Raw genomic sequence first — 20,397 nt, 5'->3', positions numbered from 1 at the left:
AACATCACAAACTACATGTTGTGTTAGCAATATTGGCCAATATGACCTGTTTTTATGGCTTTATATCTAATGTTGTATTCAGTATGTTGTAGTGCCTGGAGAAATATAGATATTAAAATGTAATATAGATTATCACATCCCAGCTAACATGTTCACATCTTTCCCTTTACGTGATTTCAGTTCATAGTACATGTTATAAACTAGATGTAAAATAAATCCACCTAATTGAATCCATTACCCTATGTTCTATTTTGCATCCAAATAATCTTTTATCTTAGGAAAATCTGTGAAACAAATTGAGTACCATCGCCAAATTAGAGGAAGGGGGAAAAAAACTGAAAAATAAGAAAGTGTTGAGCAGAAATGTAAATTGGCTCATCAAGGTTCTGTCCAAGAGGCCATGCAATCATTTTTCACCTAGTGCATGTAAAAACTGCGTGATAGAATCCATCAAGACCTCATTATTTATCTCCCGACCTTCAACTTCAAGTACTTCATTTGGGTCGAAAGGCAAATAAAAGGCAAACACTTTTATCATTGATGATTTAGGCCGTCTGTACAATGAAACCCTGAATTTTCAAATTTAAACGGTTTAATAATGCCAATGATATTTTAGAAAAGCCATGTCAATTTACTTGTGAAAGGGTTGGTCAACCACTCAATATAATGTAATACTCTACAGTGTATACTTTAACTTGCGATTTAACAGGCTCTCAAACAAACGTCTAAAGGGGCCTCAAGATAACACAGAAATTTACAGTCCAGGTAATAACAAAGAATCAGTCCACAGAAAAACGCTCAGAAATGACAACCGTAGCAAATCAAGACTTCGCAAATGTGTGATGCATGTGTGTGTCTTAAATAGGGTGTGTAATGCAGTGCAGGACAGGTGTGAGTGTAATCAGTCCTAGGAATAAGGGCCCATGGGAGTTGGAGTCCGATTGATCTTGCCTCAGTATTTCGATGATGGCTCCCTCCGACGGTCCGGAGGATGAGCCGGGGAAGCGCTATTCATGACACAAATAGCTATAGGCCTAATGAAAAAATAAGATGCTTATTAAAAATTTAAAACAGTGAAATTCCACATTAGGCTACTTTAATGTCTCTTCTATGAAGACCCCTTCACATCACATAATGCTATAAACACAGGGGGTATGACGTTATTGACACGCTGAGATTGACAGCTTCTCTAAACCAGGGGTTTTCAAACTGGGGTCCTCCAGAAAGTTCTAAGGGGTCCCCAGAAAATTTCAGAGAATAAAAAGACAAAGTATGTTACCAATCAAATTAAATGAGTATCAACAAAATTAATCTTCACAATGGAGAGGAAACAGAAGCTGCATTTGAAGTGGCATTTACACCGACAGTTTAATGAGCTTAGAAGTGACAAATAATCTGTTGTAATGCATAAATAACATTTTGATGTTTTAAACACAACGTTGAATATTGAACTTTGAAATTATTTAAAGGTCCCATTCTTCGCGTGTTTTTAAAGCTTTGATTATGTTTACAGTGTGCAATATAACATGAGTTCACGTTTCACGTGTAAAAAAACACAGTATTTTTCACACAATTTACTTATCTGTACACCGCTGTTTCCTCTGTCCTAAAAACGGCCTGATGATTTCCTTGTTCTATGAAGTCCCTCCTTCAAAAATACGTAACGAGTTCTGATTGGACCAGCGCTTCCCGTGTTGTGATTGGACAGCAGCTTAGCGCACTTTGCACGGAAAGGTCCCGCCTCTTACCATAACGGGGAGATACACGCACGCGCTCAATGTTATTGCAAAAATGTCTATATTGCCTAATCAATTTGAGACGGAATCAGACCCGGAGAATATCGAAGAGGATCGATTACAACCTGCTCAGGAAAGACTTTTGCTGGATGTTTCAGAATGGTAAGCTGTCTATTCAGTAGTTTAAACTGTTCATTACAAACACCAACAATTGATGGTGTCTGAATGATTTACTACACTTTCAGATCCTAAATTTTTCGGATTAGTTTCAATTACCATCTAACGTTAGTTAACAAAGCTAAACAGTGTTGCACTTTGTGTCATGAGTTACATAAACTGTTAAACGGACCAACTTAAATAATAAAATACACTTACCGGTTGTGGTCCATAAACAACACCGCCTTCTCCAGACAAAGAGGGAACTGCGTCATCTTTTAAGAATGATCTTTCTGCGAATCTGGCATTAAACTGATTGAGATTGAGGAAGCAGTCCTCAGCAAAATGTGCTGCACATAGTTTTAAAATGTGATTATAATTTTCTGGAACCGAGTTAACCATAAACTGTAGCCATTGATCTCTACGTACATCGTCCGTGGGAAGGCCAAACAAAGGTGATTTGACCCTGGGGATGAAAATAACAGGGTTTCAATGGCATGGCGACAAACACACTCTACAAAAACAACGCTTCCTATTCTCGACCTGCGAGAGCAAAAGGACAACGCCCCCGAATTTGCATGTTCTTGTGGGCGGAGGGTTCGTCAACAAACAGTTTTAGTTGCGTCATTAAAGCAGGAAGTGCAGGGCTGTCCAAACCGGCCCTTCGCTGTAAAGGGAACTTTTGTTAAATAAAATATCTCGCTTGGCATTGAACTTTGAGCTTTATAATTTTACAGGTATTATTTATGCTCTAACAGCAACATTACACACTAACTAAAGTTTAAAAGATGGAATCGCAAAGAATGGGACCTTTAAAACGTAAAAAGATTCCTTAAATGTGAAATTAAATCCACCACTAGGCGGCAGCAAGTCACTGTTAATGAGTGAGTCATTGATATTCAACCGATTCATTCAAACGACTGATTCATTCAGGAACTAATCATTTGACTGTATATTAATCTGTCTTAGTCATTAGCTGTGTCTCATTTCGTTAAATTTCGAAGGCTGTGTCCTCCGGAGGAAATTCAGAATTAAATGAGACGTCCTTCCTATGACACACAGGCAGGAAGTATCACGTTGCTATGCCAACAAGTTCAGCCTAGTTGAGCTCTCACGCCAGTTATATGAATGAAAATTATTTATAACTAAAAAAAGGCTATGAAATGTTTCTTGTCTTGACAGCAATGTACTGTTATAAACGTTTAAAATGCACTAAACAGTTGTAATCCTGTTTACCACAACTATCTGTTTGAGGTAATAGAGCTTAAAAAAAAAGGAAAAAAAAGCTAGAACTACTTAATTTAAACACCACACCTACGCTCGCGTATATCTGGCGGTGGTGCCGTTTTTTCACATAATATTAAAAAAAATATGACGGTTGTTAATGGAGACGCAAAGAAGTGTGGGTTATCTCCAGCCGTGAAGGCTACACCTCATGCACACTCCGAATTCCTGTGAAAGTAGGACGCATTCGAAGGTCGCATTTGGAGAGTTCTACTCACTTTTTTGAAATGAGACGGCCTTATGACGTACATGCACCCTTCGAATGTGACCTCCGGAGGACGCAGCCTTCTGAAATGACACAGCTATTGATTCAAATGATTTGTTCAAAAAGCTGATTCATTCAGTAAGGAAAAAATGCGTGCTGCTCAGAGACACGATTACAGTGCTGTGAATTTGTTTTGATCTAATCTCGTTGGTGAAATAGAGTAAAAATGGGCAATATAGTCTCTAAAATGTAAGCCACTTAATATTAAAATCTTGACTTGTTTAGTTAACTTGTATAAAATCAATATCATGTGTTATCATGCTGATATCTGGATTCTTCCTGTGATATTTATAAAAAATACATGCAGTGAATGCATGCACCCGCACTATCTTCAAGACTACATCACGTAGTGTACGCGCACACACACACTCTGGCAGCTTCAGAGCAAATTTGAAGTAAAACACCAGATATCCTATAATACCTTCTTTAACAGGAAAGCTCTGATTAGGGGATTCAAATTATTGAATTCTGGCAACCGCAAGAATGAACGCTCGAAAGCTCTTTTCAGAACCCCCCCCCCCCCCCCCCCCCCCCCCCAAAAAAAAAAAAAACTACAAAAACCTAGTCATTTTGGTGTCAAGTTTTTATTTTCTTATTTCATTTTAGTCTCGTCTTAGTCTGGTATATTCCCAGTTAACGTTTAAGGATGTTTGTGTCATCTCATGTTCGTCTCGTCTTAGACATAGGAAAAAGTTTTTTGTCATAATTTTCATTAACGAAATGAACACTATTTTTCAGTGAGTCTTTATGTCTTGATGTCTTTATGAGTATTGCTTTACTAACTGCAATGACCCAAGGCGTCATTGTTAATTCTAACTAGACACTTTCGAGTTAGTAACAGAGGCTCCGACTCATTTTTTGAACTATAATTGTAAGAAAGAGTACAACAGACAAGAGTGTCTTTGTTACACTTCTTTGATTTCCCTTGCTTTCATACTTTCAGAAGTGTATTATGGCTGTATATCAGCTTTTGCTCATGTGATATTGCTTTAAGACTTATCTTAGTAGGAGTAGCTTTAAACCTATGATCTTGCCTTGTTATTTTACATGCAGTCATGAATCAATGTAGGTCAGTTCTGTTTTGGTGACAGAGAGCAATAAAAAAAATCTATGTCAAATATACACAATCCAATGCAACTAACAAAGTAATCATACATAGCCAGGACAGTAAAGTAAATAGACTTTTAAAAGGGAGTAATAACATTTCCCATATCGTTTGTTATTGACATCAAAGGTTTTGTGTCCAATCAAACTCTATGGTGTCAAAATCCTCTTGGCAGAAGCTATAAATATTTGCTCCAGTGTTAAATCCATTTGTTAGGCTGGTAAATCACACATTTTTACATTTACAAAATTGTGTGTCAATAATTTGTGAAAACCTATTAGACCCCAAAAACAAAATCAGGACTTTGTAAAAGTGCATAATAGGCCCTCTTTAATCATGAATGCATGCAAAAAGTATGCAGGGAAAATATAGTGCAGTATTTACATGCCTTAGTTGTTTAAAAAATATATTCTTGGAAACAGTTCAATATTTCAGCTGGACAGGGATCTTGAAGGCAGGTGACAGAGCCATCTGGTGTTGCTCAGGAACACAAAGTCATACAGTGATCCAGTCAGACTGCTGAACTCAGTGCCAATTATGAGACATTGTTGTGGCACTGTTGGAAAACTGTGATTCACTTTCGTCATCTGGCCGACCTAAACGCTTCAAGAAATCTGCTACAAGGATAGGCAGATATTATCAGCAAACTACTTTATAAGCAATGATTGCAAGTAACTTGGTATTAGTGCGACAAATTCAAGCCCTTGCAGTCCTCATGTGAGTCTATGTTTTGGCAACGTAAAGCCACTTTTAAATGTCATGTAGTAGTCCTACTGTGGAGCCAGCATTTGTGGAGTCTGTGGGCTAGTCACATTTCAAAAAGATGCCCATGAGAAAAGGGATACAACCTGTAGCATGTAAATGCAAATAAATATACAGTGGGGAAAATAATTATTTGATCCCTTGCTGATTTTGTAAGTTTGCTTACTAAGAAATTAAGGAACTATAATTTCATATGGTAGGTTTATTTGAATAGGTAGAGATGGAATATCAGCCAAAAAAATACAGAAAACACACACACACACACACACACACACACATATATACATACATACATATATATATATATATATATATATATATATATATATATATATATATATATATATATATATATATATATATATATATATATATATATATATATATATATATATATATATATAGATTTGCATTTCGGTAAGTTTTATTAAGCATTTGGTCATCAAGCAAAACATGACTTTGTACTTAGTAGAGAAACCATTGCTGGCAACCACAGAGGTAAGACATTTCTTGTAGTTGGTCAACAGGTTTTCACACATCTCAGGAGGGATTTTGGTCCTCTCCTCTTTACAGATCTTCTCTAAATCATTAAGGTTTCTTGGCTGTCACTTGAAGTTTTAGCTTCCACAGATTTGGATTCTTCCACAGGAGAATCCATGACCTTAATGTGCTTCATCTTGAGCTACTCCTTTGTTGACTTGGTGTTCATTGTCAATGGAAGAACTATCCATGACCCATCTTCAGTGTTCTGGCTGAGGGAAGATTTTATGGTACATGGCCCCGTCCATCGGCCCCTCAATGCAGTGAATTGGTCTTAAAGCTTATCAGAGAAACAGCCCTAAAGCATAAAGTTTCCACCTCCGTGCTTGACAAGGGAGGGTGTTCTTAGGCTTGTATAGTCAGCATTTATCTCCCTCCAAACTAACTGAGTTGAGTTGATGCCAAAGAGCTAAATTTTGGTCTCAGAACTTACTCCCAAGCCTTCTCTGAATCATTTAGATGTTCATTGGAAAACTTCAGATGGGCCTGTTCATGTGCCTTCTTGAGCTTAGTAGGGGCCTTGTGGGCGCTGCAGGTTGTCAAATACATTGTGGCGTAGTGTGTTTTCCAATGGTTTACTTGGTGACTGTAGTCCCAAATGCCTTGAGATAATCAACAGGCTCCTCCCGTGTAGAACTTTCTCATGATCATCCTTAAACCATGAGGCGAGATCTTGCATGTAGCTCCAGAATGAGGTCGATTGATGGTTATTTACTATTTCTTCCATTTCCAAATAATCACACCAGCAGTTGTCGCATTTTTATCAAGCTTGTATCCCACTCCAGCCTTGTGCAGGTCTACAATCTTGACCCTGACATCCTTTGACAACTCTTTGGTCTTACCATGGTTGTGGAGAGGTTGGAATAAAAGATACAGATTCTCTGGACAGGGATCTTTTATGGACATAATGAACTGACATTGGGAGTACTTTCTTAAAGTGACAGGATTAATCTGGGTTCCACATGGGCACATAACCAATCTGTGGGAGGCAGAATTTTGGCTGGTTTGTAGCGGGATCAAATACTTATTTCTCGGATAAGCTATCAAATGCTAATCAATTTATAACCTTTATATAAAGGGATTTTTTTTGTGATTATTCTATCTCTATCCGTTAAAATAAACCTACCATAAAATGTACATATATATGGTCACACTTTAGATAAGGGTCTAGTTCTGTTGATTTTATTATACGTTTATTTGAATAGGAACAGTACAAAAAAAAACATGATTCCACTAAAAATCTGGAAAATATGTATTGTACATAGAGAGTATAGCATATTAAGATAATTTTCATCTTGGGTCCCTATAGGTTTTACCAAAAAAATTAAAAATAGGACCCACTTTGATGAGAGCACACAGCTATTCCGTTGAGAGCATTTGAAAGCTACATCCTTAAACGTGGATAATTTTTTTTTAATCCTAAGTAAACCATTAAGATCAATCAAATTTAGCCATACATATATGATCTAGAACCAGATCTAGAGACTGAAATTGAAAAGGAGAAGCAAAAACAATGACGCGACTACAGCAGGACGTCTCAATGGTATGTACTGTATTTGCTTAGTGGCTTGTCATGCTCACGAGTTTTACAACATTTGTGTGTGTTTACCAAGCGGCAACCTTCCGCGATCTCTCTTGAAGCCATTACGGAAGTAATGTAAACTGCAATTCCTTAACTGGCCACTAGGGACAGGCTCCAGAAGGGAGCAGAATCTCATTGAGCCCCATGTTAAAATGCCCAACTTTACAGCAGAAAAAAAACATGTTTACAGCCTGGAACAAATTGTGTTTTTTGCATATACGGCTAATTTGACCTTCATGATACCTGTGAGGGGGGTGAATTTTTCATGAAAACTCATTCATTTACATTATATAAAGCCTTACATTTCTGCATAATTAAGGGCGTGGTTACAGGTGGATAGCCATTTATCCGCCGTCTATAGTCATTGCGTCACCTAAGCTCCGCCCACATCCCGCCTTTTGCCCATTTTCTGTTACCCGGGAGTAACACGCGATGACTCGCTCACAAGATGTCAATGCCCAGCTCGCCCCTACTTTACTTTTCAGAACGGCTTATCGGAATCCAATGGGTGATGTCACGGACACTACGTCCATATTTTTTTACAGTCTATGGTGTTTACTCGTGGTTTATGAGGACATCATTTGGTTTATGGACGTGATTTAATGTTAGCAGTAGCAGGCGTAGTTTTAAAGCCAGACTAGTGCGTGTTTACATATAAAAACTATGGAATAGTAGCGCATTTAAATAAACAAGTCGATAGCTAACAACACAAAGACATTTGAAGCAGTTTTAATCACCGCCAGCTTCAAACACATGACCGTGAACCTTAATTGCTGGGACCGCTCCATCTTTCAGCATTAGATGAGCTACAAATCCAGAGTTGAACTGTACCTTGTTTATAAACCATTGTCGCTGGAACAAACACTTGCACAATTACGTTGCTGCTCCGGAAAAACAAACTCCATCCACTGTTCCATTAACGCTGGGTTCTTTGGGAAGCTGGGTTGTCTTGCCCTGACAACCAAAAACACACTTCTTTGGTGAAAATGTTGATTTCGTGAAGTCCTGTGACTGAAGATCCCGTACAGCCGTACAAGAACATTTCACCATATCTGACGTCAGATAGACCCATACTGGAAAAAACTTTCCAAAACTTATAAGAAACCGGAAGGAAGTATTTTTGGAACAGATCAAACGCCCAACTTTAAAAAAAAAACTTTGTCCATGTTTAGGATGCTAATCTTTAAAGGTTTAAAAAGCTCAGTATGCATGAAACAGCCCCTTTTTCACCCCCTCTTTAAAAATGTATTTTATACATGTTTTTTTATTTTTTTATTTCTAAAACTAAACATATACATTTTTTTTTATTTTTAGAATATGACTATGATGCCATCGGTTTGACTTTTTATCCATTATTATTAAACCCTAAACTTAAGTGTTACCATCTATAAATGGGACCATGTTTTCATACCTGCAATGAAGTTAGCTAAATTAACGTAGCTTTATAATACCTAGACTGCTTATGCTTAACGTTATTTAATGTTAAGATCAGGAGAAGTTAAATTAACTGTCTGAAACTACGCACAAACTACATTACCAGACATTAGACATCTGCTGGGCCCATTTTTTCAGTATAAGCTAGAAAAAACAACATAAACGACAGGATCATCTGATCCTGGATCGCAAAAATGGGATATTTAAATGCAGATAATTTTGACCAACTGGGCCCAGAAAATGCAAAATGTAAGTATTTGTGCAAATGTGCAATTTTCAGTATGTTGTAAGATTACATTTGCATTAAAAAAAAAAGTGGAATCATTTTTTTTTTTTTTATCAATACATGGGTCTGCTTGCATTTGTGCAACAGTAAATATAATACAATTGAATGAACACCCATTATAATCTTGCATTGCTGTTGCATTGAGCTGCTCTTGCTGTATAGATATATCAGACTGTGCAAAACACTAAAGAACTTTCCACCAATATAAGATTGACAAGCAATTTATTGAGACATGTTGTTTTGTATTTACGTTGTACCTATGATGCAGTGAAACTGCTTTTTTGTATTTTTGAATGAAACGTCAATGTGAAATATACTATTATATTTTACAACTATTCTTGTGAGATAGTACGACCTAATGTTTATCATTTCATGTCTACTTGTTTTTTATTGTCTTACAGTTTCATGTTATTTAAAAAATAAATTAATATAAAAACTTTTAATTTGTAAACTGGCCCAGTGAAGGGATTGATGAAGAATTATGCTAATTATTTGTTTCTCTTCTGGCTACAGTTCACAGCAGAAGTCCATTTGTATGCCGGTGGAGAGTCCCAGGAGACAGAAGAACCTTCTGAGCTGTAGCTGTCGGCAGAGAACATGAGGAAGAGCCGGAGTGTTTTGGCAGTGACACCTATTGATGTGAGACATTTTATTGTTGCGCTCACACATGAATAGAAAATAATGCTATGCAGTGATTTTTCTTTCTTCTTCACCCCAGCACACACAGAGGCCAATGCTATTTACCAGACGTTTAACCAAATCACTTGTTGGTTTTTGCCCTTTGTTATACACCTACGTTACATGAGGCGATACAGCCAGGTTTTCTGTGCAATAATACAGTATGTTATGCTCTTCGATTTCTTGAGAAAGAACTAAAACAATCAACAAGCTGTAGGCAAGCGTGACCACAAGAACATAAACAACCAATTAACTAACCACACACACACACAAACCCACACTCATACACATATTATTAATAGCTATTTATGAGGGACATGGGAAAAGATGGCAGGCATCATAAAACCTTAACAGAAAAAGAAGGACAGAACAGAGATGAAAAAGGGCAGTCATTCATGTGTCTTTTTCATGTTTTTAATTACCTGAACTCTGTTGGTAAGGCTTAACGTTTTTCAGTCTTTGAATTCAAATTTACATAAATTATATTATTTAAATTCTGTTTAAAGGAGAAGTGTTTCTTCCACTCAGTATTTAATCTCCATTTAGGGCTAAGTCATCGTAGAAACTGCATTCACTACTCATTTTACTTCCAAAATGTAGGCGGAATGTTTTTCTTTTGTCCTTTAAGGATTGATTAGATTAAGTGCTCCCCAGCTACAGGAAACAATATTCTCAGAACTTTGGCTAAGGTTCTGGCAATGTTCTCTCAAAGTTATGAACAAACATTTTTCCAGTAACATTGATCCATAAAAGTATGAAATGGAATTTTCCCTTAAAGGGTTAGTTTACCCAAAAAAATTGAATTACTCTTTAATTACTCACCCTCATGTCGTTCCAAACCCGTAAACCTTTGTTCATCTTTGGAATACAAATTAAGATATTTTTGATGAAATCTGAGAGCTTTCTGAACCCACATAGACAGCAACACAAAAAAACACTTTTAGGCCCATAAAGGTAGTAAAAACATTGTTAAAATAGTCCATGTGACTACAGTGATTAAACCTTAATGTTATGAAGCAACTTGAATACTTTTTGTGTGCAAAAAACAAACAAAAATAACAACTTCATCAGCTGAGTTTTAAAGGCGTTCTGCTGTAGAACCCGGAAGCTCTGCACTGTGTAAATACCCCAATACCGTGAATAGCATAATGGTGCGTTCACACCAGACGCGAATGAAGCGATAAGCATAAGTGATTTACCTTTTAAGTCAATGCAAAGACACGAGTAGACATTCTGCGGCATGAATGAGGCAGCGCGAATGATGCGATTCGCGTGAATGAAACGGTGCAAACAGCGCAATTCACGTAAATGACACGACGCAAATGACATGACGTGAATTATGTGAATTGAACTTTGCCGGATATTCACTCTACGTTAACTAATCAGGAGCCTGCTTGCTGCTGTCACATGGTGAAGTGACGAATGGGAAACCCAGAGGCCAGAGAAATTTTAAAATACTACTGTTATTCTGTCACAAAATGTAGTTTTAAACAAATTTTCAGGCGAGAATGTAGTTGTGTAAAGCTCAAATCAGTGGTTTATTTATTAAGAGAGCACCTATTTGAGGTGTGAGATCCAGGCGATCAGCGGCACTCAACGCTCATTAACCCCGGCGAGAGCAGCCTTAACTCGGCTAGAGCTTCTGAAGACTGCCGCTGTCTGGCTGAAGCCCCTCCCATGATGTGAATTTGTGTCTGTTGTGTAGTGAATGTCACATGCGAATGAAGCGAATATCACGTGCGAATGACACGAATGGATTCAAAATGTTCAAGCGTCCAACTAGGGCTGGGCGATAAAACGATAACGATAATTATCACAATATAATTTTCCTCAATAAAACAATAACAACAGGTCGATAAAGTATTGATATAATGCTTACGCGCTATACATAATGCTGCACATGCGTATTGCAGACCGGGCTTCTGGGTGCTTTACGCGATGTTGTTTACAGCCACAGTGGCTAACAGTCTTGGAGGATCGGAGTGAAGTGGAGCGAGAAAAATGAACAATAGTAAAGAAAATTCAGAGCTCAAGACCAGCTCGGAGAACACAGATATCGTTGACAAGTTAGTTCGCTCAACTTGAGTGATTTGAAGATATTTTGGCTATCCCATTGGACATAAAACAGAGCAACATACATGGACTGCTTATCATAGGTTAACCACACGGAATTTTATTATTAAATGATCGTGCTTCTTCGAAGTTCTTCCATATAACATTGAGCCCAACGAAGGTCTTACGGGTTTGGAATGACATGAGGGTTAAAAATTAATGATTTTTGAGGGAACTAACCCTTTAATTCTCGCATAACCGTTATTCATTTTTTTATAACGTTTGCATAGTTAAAACGTTAACGTTAGTTTTATAACATTAAATGTTTTTAGAACATATTTTTGATAGCTCGGTCTCTATGATAGTTATTCAAGTTAAAGTGGAGGAATTGAGTGATATGGCTTGCTGTTTTCACTAGATTGTGAAGGCAATATTTTTTTTTTCTTTGGAAAAATGTACACTAATAAATTGTTCACAATAGGAACAGATATATTTGGTCAATTTTAAATTTGGGCTTTATTATGCAGAGGCAACTGTATTGATTTGCCAGTGTTTTCAGTGTTAAACTGTCACTCAGTGATGCTTTCAAGACATTGCTCTGTTTATTTAAATATTCCAGAACTTCTGGCTCAACCAATGGCATGTCTTTGAAATGGAACAAACTGTTTGTCTGAAAAATGATTGAGGTGGTTTGGTGGGAGCAGCACAGAAAGTGTTTTGGTAAACGGTCATTATTCCTCCATCTGGTGTAGCATTAGTTAGACAGAAATTATATACATGACCTTTAAAGAAAGGTGTACTCAGCATTTTCATCATTTATATATTGCTAGTCAATATTTTGCCTTTTTAATTTCAGGATTAGGTGTACATAGAGGAACAGTACGTTCACTTAAATTGTCTGTTTGGAAGTAAGTGTGCAAAATGAAGTGAAGTAATGTAGCTGATATTGATTGTCTGAAAAAGGCTATTCTCACCTTTCTTCGCTATCACTCAATGAAAGCTTGACACTCACCTTTCCTGCCTGTGATTAACGTCCACCTCTGCAGCAGCCCCATAACCTTCTTTATTGAAATCATTCTCTGGAACAATTGCATCTGATTACCTACTAAGAATTTCTCAGCCACCAGGAGTGGAGGCTGAGTTTGAGTTTTTCTGCCACTCATATGTCTGTATAGAAAGACTGCAAAAATCTTTTTAAGAATGCATACTATTCATTCTGCATTATATAACTTTATAGAATTTTTCCAGGGCAATCCGGATTTCTATTGTACTGTCTATAGTGTGATGGCAGTTATCAGTACATTTTAATGAAAAAAGCACATTTGGGAAGTTCAAGTAGAGAATATTAGACTATAGAATATACAGTATAAGTCCAGTCAACTCACATTTATTTATATAGTGCTTTATACAATATATATTGTTTCAAAGCAGCTTCAATGTAATTAATAGGAAAACAGTGTTAAAGGGTTAGTTCAACAAAAAATGGAAATCCCATAATTTATTCACCCTCAAAGCCAGGTGTATTTCTTTTTTTCAACACAATCTAAGTATATTCTAAAATCAATATTCTGGCTCTTCCAAATTATAATTTAAAATGCACTGTAAAAAAAAGTTGCTGCCTTAATTTTTTAAGCACAATCAACTAAGTATTTTCAACTTAAATAACATGAAACTGACTTAAAATGTAGTTGAATCTTGGATAACAGCTTTTAAAGGGAATGGTAGATGTGTTGGTTTATTAGACGTTATGCCTAAATCACACCCATGACTCATTAAGAGACCACATACAACCCTTGTAAACAACAAGGGCAGACTGTTTTCATATACTTAAACGAGCTAAAGTGGATTCTAAGTGAACCTACAGCATGTGCTTCAGATCGTTAAAATAGGTCCAGAATATTTTCAAAATTCATCAATTATGAAACAAAATCAATCAGTGTCATTATTCATTTTATTTCAGTGTTGATTCAGTTCCGTTCCATAACTGTGCAAAGTTATTAACATTAAATGATATCAAATAAAAAAGTTATAAATTGTAAAATATACAGGTATCATATACAGGCACACCCCGTAAAATCTGAACATTGTCACCATCATTTATAGTGTCACTGTATAATTTACAGTGTTTTTCTGGGAACTACAACTGCCAGTTTTTTACTGTCGATTTAACATGCAGGATATTCTTACAGCGTACAATAAACAGTGATCTAAATACTCTTTAACTGTATTATTTGTTAACAGCCACAGTTGACATTTTCGCAGCTGGACAAATAGGTCACGTCTGCTGCGAGCTGTATTTAAATCAATGTGATTGACATTGAAAATATGCAAAAATAGAACAGAAGTCCAATGTGTGGGGAGAAATCATTTAAGCCCAAAAGCCAATGTGATATGGTTATTAGATATAGCTCAGGTTCCCTTTTTAGGTTTAAATGAACCACTACCATAATATGTAGAGCCACGTAAAAAATATGTATTTCAAAGATTATTTAATTATTTGTCCATTTTTTACTTAACACATATTGAACCATTAGTAGTCTGGTTTTACTGTTCTGTGAATGTGAGGCAGAAGGGTGTGTGCTGTGACTCTCACATGACTGCAGGAAGAGGACATGCTGCCCATCTGTTTCTCTAAGCTACAGGAGAGAGTCTGTTCTGTCAGATGCTCATGATCTTTTAGGGATTTATTGATTTGAGCTTAACTGTTTCCCCAAACTTCAGGGCTTAAAGTAACACCATTATTCCACTCTTAATGGGCAGTCCATTTCCATTTTCACTTTAAATAGTTAAGGTTTTCCAGGTGTATCGAAACCCAAGACCTCATCCTCCCCTCTCGAAGCACTGGCTGTGTGTGTTTACTGACAAGCCTTGTTGCTTAACCCTCAATCAAACTCATTATTAAAGGAGTTAGAGTGGTTGCCAAGGTAACTGATCCTCTCAGCGATCGCCCGGTCTCTGGACATAGTGTTCATGTATAGCCACTCTTTTTTTCTTTTATGTATTTGTTTACTTATTTATTTATTAGATCAATGTCTTTTGGCAGTGTTATCCTTCTTCGCCATGTTTCTCTCAATTCAACCAATGAAAATTTCTCATTTTCTCCCTGGTCCTCAATGTTTTTCTCATTCACTCCAGAGTGTAGCAGCCTTCAGGGCTTTAATGCTGTCTGAACTGAGGCATCGCTTAAATTGCAATGGATCAACATTTGTAAAGCGTGACATGATTAGTAGATGATTCATACACTTCTCATGGGATTCCCCTCTCCTTTCAATTAATTTCCCCTACATTAATGAACTGGGCTTTGAACGGAACTCATTTTTTCCATGGCCTTCCAAAATTCAATAAAATAAATGTTTTATTGTGTAATTTCACAGTATAACATATTGCTCAAGATTATTTATTTTTTAGAATTTATATATATATATATATATATATATATATATATATATATATATATATATATATATATTCTATTTTTGGAAAATTACATTTTTGTACATGACACATTGGTACATGGTCACATTATTTACATGACAGTTCATGTAAATCATTACCATATTCTCAATGATAATTTAATAATTTGCATATATATATATAATTATTTTTTCTTAAAGGGTGTGGTGTGGCAAGCAGCGGGGCGAGGGACCGCGAGAGCGGGCCGGTGTTGAGTGGTAATGAGTACCTGCTGCGTGACACACCGGTCTCGTCTTGCGGCCAAGTGACGGGAGCATAAAAGGAGGAGCCAAGGCAGCGGAAGACGAGTGTGGGCAGTCGTCCGTGAGGGGCTGCCCACACACACATAATAAAACTAAACATCAAGTCCAGGCCTGGTCCTCTCTCGTCTTCCGACACGTTCGATACTGAGAACAACAAGCCGATGAGCAGAGCCTCTTCATACACACAAAGCTCTTCCCAACTGGACTATTTGCCGTTTTATTTGGCTACAACGGCGTTCCCACGGGACTTCAGCGTGAGATACAGCTAGCCATCTGAATTTAAACAATGGTTAAGTGGCTAAACGCATCTCGTTGTCATGTAAGGCCCTGTTCATGTTCAATGACAGACATTTTAATTGCATTTTATGTCTGTTTTAGCTGAGTGGGGGATCTGGGCATTAACTGTAATAGCTCCATTTTGCAAGGACCAATCCGTTTTTTTTTTCTTTCTATAGACTGTACTCACAAAGATATAACGATCAAGATAAACTTAAAAATTCGCCAGAGTTGTCCTTTAAAGTCAGGATAGTGACAGATGTTTGGATAGATTTGATGGTTATTTATCAGTTTTATAAGCAAAGTAATTACAAATTTTACTTCTACTCCTCTCTTCATTCATTCGTTTCGGTCATCTCGAGTGAGATTCAACTGCTATATTCATTTAGCCTGACAAGCCAGACCCACATCAAGATGTTTGGTCTGGAAACTCACCATAGACAGGGCTCAATCCGAGGGGCGGGATAAACGGTTGTCTTTCAAACTCCCTCTGCACGCGATAGGATAGCGCTACACCAACCAGAGCAACGAAGGTGAAACAGAGCTTGTTGATAGATTAAACATTCACCGTATCCGGTCGGCAAAACTCAGAACACATCTTCCCTTCTTAAGAATGACTTAAGTGCCGTTCTTTGTTCTTTTCTCAGAGAAAAGCTTAACTCCAAGTCTTCCAGAGTCGCAGTCAAAGCTGATTCGAAAGACCGCCGTCGTTCGCCAGTTTCTGTTTACTAGAAGCACGCAAACGCAACTCGGCCGTCGTCATTATGGCCCCGCCCGCCGACTCTATACACAACGTGATTGGCCCGCCCCGATTGTGAGGAATACAGCTCAGAAGGGTATTGAGAGTTCCTAGACGACACTTGCGGGCAGATTAAATTTTCTGCCGCTAGGGTGCGTCTAGATTTCTAGGCTAATATTCATTTTGTTCATCTATATTTTTGTCACATTTGCCGGTCACTTTGTGTAGCACACTGCCACCTAGCAGTGAACTTCAGAACAACAGCATATACTGAAATGTGCAAAATCATGATATCGTACAGTTTGAAATAAAATATATACCGGTATTTTGCAAGTACCGGTATATTTTGCCCTTGATAAAACACAGTGGACCAACACCAGCAGCTGACATGGCATCCCAGACCATCACTGACTGTGGGTACTTGACACTGGGCATTTTGGCATTCCCTTCTCCTCAGTCTTTTTCCAGACTCTGGCACCTTGATTTCCGAATGCAAAATTTCCTTTCATCCGAAAAAAGTACTTTGGACCACTGAGCAACAGTCCAGTGCTGCTTCTCTGTTGCCCAAAAGCGGCTTGACCTGGGGAATGCGGCACCTGTAGCCCATTTCCTGCAGACGCCTGCGCACGGTGGCTCTGGATGTTTCTACTCCAGACTCAGTCCACTGCTTCTGCAGGTCCCCCAAGGTCTGGAATCGGTCCTTCTCCACAATCTTCCTCAGGATCCGGTCACCTCTTCTCGTTGTGCAGCGTTTTTTTCCACACTTTTTCCTTCCCACAGACTTCCCACTGAGGTGCATTGATACAGCACTCTGGGAACAGCCTATTCGTTCAGAAATTTCTTTCTGTGTCTTACCCTCTCGCTTGAGGGTGTCAATGATGGCCTTCTGGACAGGGTCGGGTCGGCAGTCTTACCCATGGTTGCGGTTTTGAGTAATGAACCAGGCTGAGAGTTTTTAAAAGCCTCAGAAATCTTTTGTAGGTGTTAAGAGTTAATTAGTTGATTCAGATGATTAGGTTAATAGCTCGTTTAGAGAACCTTTTCATGATATGCTAATTTTTGAGAATTTGGGGTTTTCATGGAGCTATATGCCAAAATCATCAGTATTTGAACAATAAAAGACCTGAAATATTTCAGTTGGTGTGCAATGAATCTAAAATATATGAAAGTTTAATTTTTTATCATTACATTATGGAAAATAATGAACTTTATCACAATATGCAAATTTTTTGAGAAGTCTACTACTTAAAGTCTATAAATTGGAACAAAATATTTTGAATTTAATTCACTTTAGTTATCCGGAAAGGTCATAGTAAAAGGTCATACTAAAGATATACTTATGTATATTTTATTGTGCTAAAGTGGAACTGTTGCAAGTATACTTTAAGTACACTTTAAATATCATGCATTCAAAGACTGATATAATACAGTAATAATAATATCCTTACTAATTGGGATATTAAAACACATTTTCGGGTAAGAAATGAGCATTGTGCAATAAACAAGAACTCCAAATACATTTTAATTATAATATTTATATCAGTAAGTCTCAAACAATTTGTCAGTAAATGTTAATGGATCTGTACTGTAGTATACTTATAAGTATATACTGAAATGCATTTTAAATACATTTCGGTATACGCTTGTTTCACTAGGGACCCAATTAGCCTACTCCAATCATACACAGCTCTCCATCAGAGTGTTTAATACATTTTCCAGAGTTATAGCCCATCTTTACTGTTGATACTCAAGCAGTTAAACAGAAGCAGTAGTTGTTTTCTCTTTCTCGCTCTCTCAATTTCTGGATTCTCATCAGTTATCCCTCTTGTATGGTCCCAATCTACAGGCTGTGTTCGAGGAATTCCTGGTAACACTCCTCTCTTCCGGGCAATTCTAATTGAGCTATAAACATATTTTGTGGTGATATATTCAGGATCCTGCTATAGGCTGTTAAAAGAGGATGTTGTCCAGAGGCTACACTGACAGTGATATGCAATCACAGAGAGGGAGCCAGACATTAAACACGCTGTATCTATAAAGAACTGTCAGGAGATAGAGTCAACATGCTGGAGTATTAGAAACAGAAAAGGGCTCTCTATCAGTCATGTAGCGTAATTGAGAGGCTCACTCCCTAGAGGACCACAGATCATCCAAAGCTAGTTCAGTGACATCAACCTGAACAAACCAAGATAAGAACATAATTTATGTGCCAAGCTGAATGACAAACCGAAAAATCCAAGTTTCCATAATGATGTTTCATAAAACTTATAATAAAATAAGTATAGTAGAAATGTCATTTATGTTTTTATGACGCCATTTTCAACTAAAAGTAGTGGGGGATAAATGCGTTTTGGCAGTTCATTTACACGACAACAGCGGTTTGGGGGCCTGAAAACGCAAACTTTTGAAAATTAATTTTAAAGTGCAAGTTTTTGAAAATGGTACTGTTATCACCTTTGTGTAAACTACAAAAACGAGAATTTGCATGTGTTTTACGTGTTCATCCTATAGGAGTGTAGTGTTTCTTTACAAAGTGACATCGCAAACTACTACCCAGGAAGCAGAATACAGCGTTTTTAATTATTTCACATAAAATGATAAACAGGTATTGTTTTGACAGCGTTGTTATAAGTGAATAAGGTCAAGAATAAATGTTTCGTTTTAAGTACATCATTGTCATGTAAACATACTCTGAAGGTACACATAGGGGGGTTTGATCTTCTATTCCCATTTATTTGACTTCTTAAACCTTCTTTTACTTTGTGTTGATATTCAACGAGAGAAACAAAATGTAAGATGGGACTTCATTTTTAACCATTAGGAATTAATTGGATTGTATGTGGTGGTTTGAGGGGAAGAGCTGAAAAACAAGAGTAGTTAATTATGACAACAACAAAGGGCTTTCAGAGGCATGAGCACACCACATGATTTTATAAACAGTCCATATTTTGTAAACAGTCCATATGCAAATATTCTTTCATTTGTTTATTTGTGTATTAATTAGTTCATCGTTTATATGGATGATCATACTGTGTGTGCAGTAAGCCACATTTCTTAAGCAGTGGATACATTTCTGCTCTCTTCTTATTATGTTAGGACAGCAAGGAGCTCTCAGGATGTACATCTTCAGGCGCTACATTGGGCGTGGATCTCTGGCGAGGCCCCCGACGGCACTCAGGAACCCTTGTGTTGCCGCCGTTGTCATGGAGACAGAGCGAGAGGGCCCGCAGTCCTCAAGAAGATCATGTTTCCAGACCCACGTTCCTGGGCTTCATTACTCCACCACGTATAGATATCACACCAGTTCCCCCTGACAGGTAAGCTCAGTTGCGCTGCACATAAGTTGTGTCTACACATAAACATTTCAAGATGACACAAGTTCAAATTTTAAAGGAAGTCTATGTAAGATTGTGGCCAAAACTGGTACTGTGCTCACTATCCACTCTCCCCCTCACCCCTGACTCGAGGTTGCCAGATAGGCTGCAGGATCCAGCAGGGACGTTTGTAGCTGCAGCTGTGGTAACTAGAACAGATCTGGCAACCCGGATGTTGAAACACTACTGAGTTTGTGATTGGTCGATAGGTGGAGGGCGGAGCTTCAGGCCAAAACACAACATGTCAACATTAACATCATTTGAGGGCTGCAACAGCAACTTTAAAAAGACAATATCCTGGCCGGACTACTGTTGTCAGTGATATAAATATTTGAAATTCACATGATTTCTTAATGTCTAGTGACATATCAGGGCCATTAAATGATTAATTGAAATATATATCTTACAAACA

General features: G+C 37.6%; 1 protein-coding gene across 1 annotated transcript in view; it reads left to right on the top strand.

Annotated features, from left to right (window-relative positions):
* Nucleotides 1-20,397, top strand: part of pde4bb (phosphodiesterase 4B, cAMP-specific b) — a 78,056-nt gene that overhangs the window by 5,121 nt on the left and 52,538 nt on the right. The window contains exons 2-3 of the mRNA XM_067454198.1: nucleotides 9,664-9,789; nucleotides 19,708-19,928. Coding sequence (XP_067310299.1) covers nucleotides 9,748-9,789; nucleotides 19,708-19,928 — 263 coding nt within the window. The 5' untranslated portion in view covers nucleotides 9,664-9,747. The remainder of the gene's footprint in view (nucleotides 1-9,663; nucleotides 9,790-19,707; nucleotides 19,929-20,397) is intronic.

Source organism: Pseudorasbora parva, chromosome 9, assembly GCF_024679245.1.
Source record: "Pseudorasbora parva isolate DD20220531a chromosome 9, ASM2467924v1, whole genome shotgun sequence".
Taxonomy (NCBI): Eukaryota; Metazoa; Chordata; class Actinopteri; order Cypriniformes; family Gobionidae; genus Pseudorasbora; species Pseudorasbora parva.
This window is presented reverse-complemented; position numbering and strand designations above follow the sequence as displayed.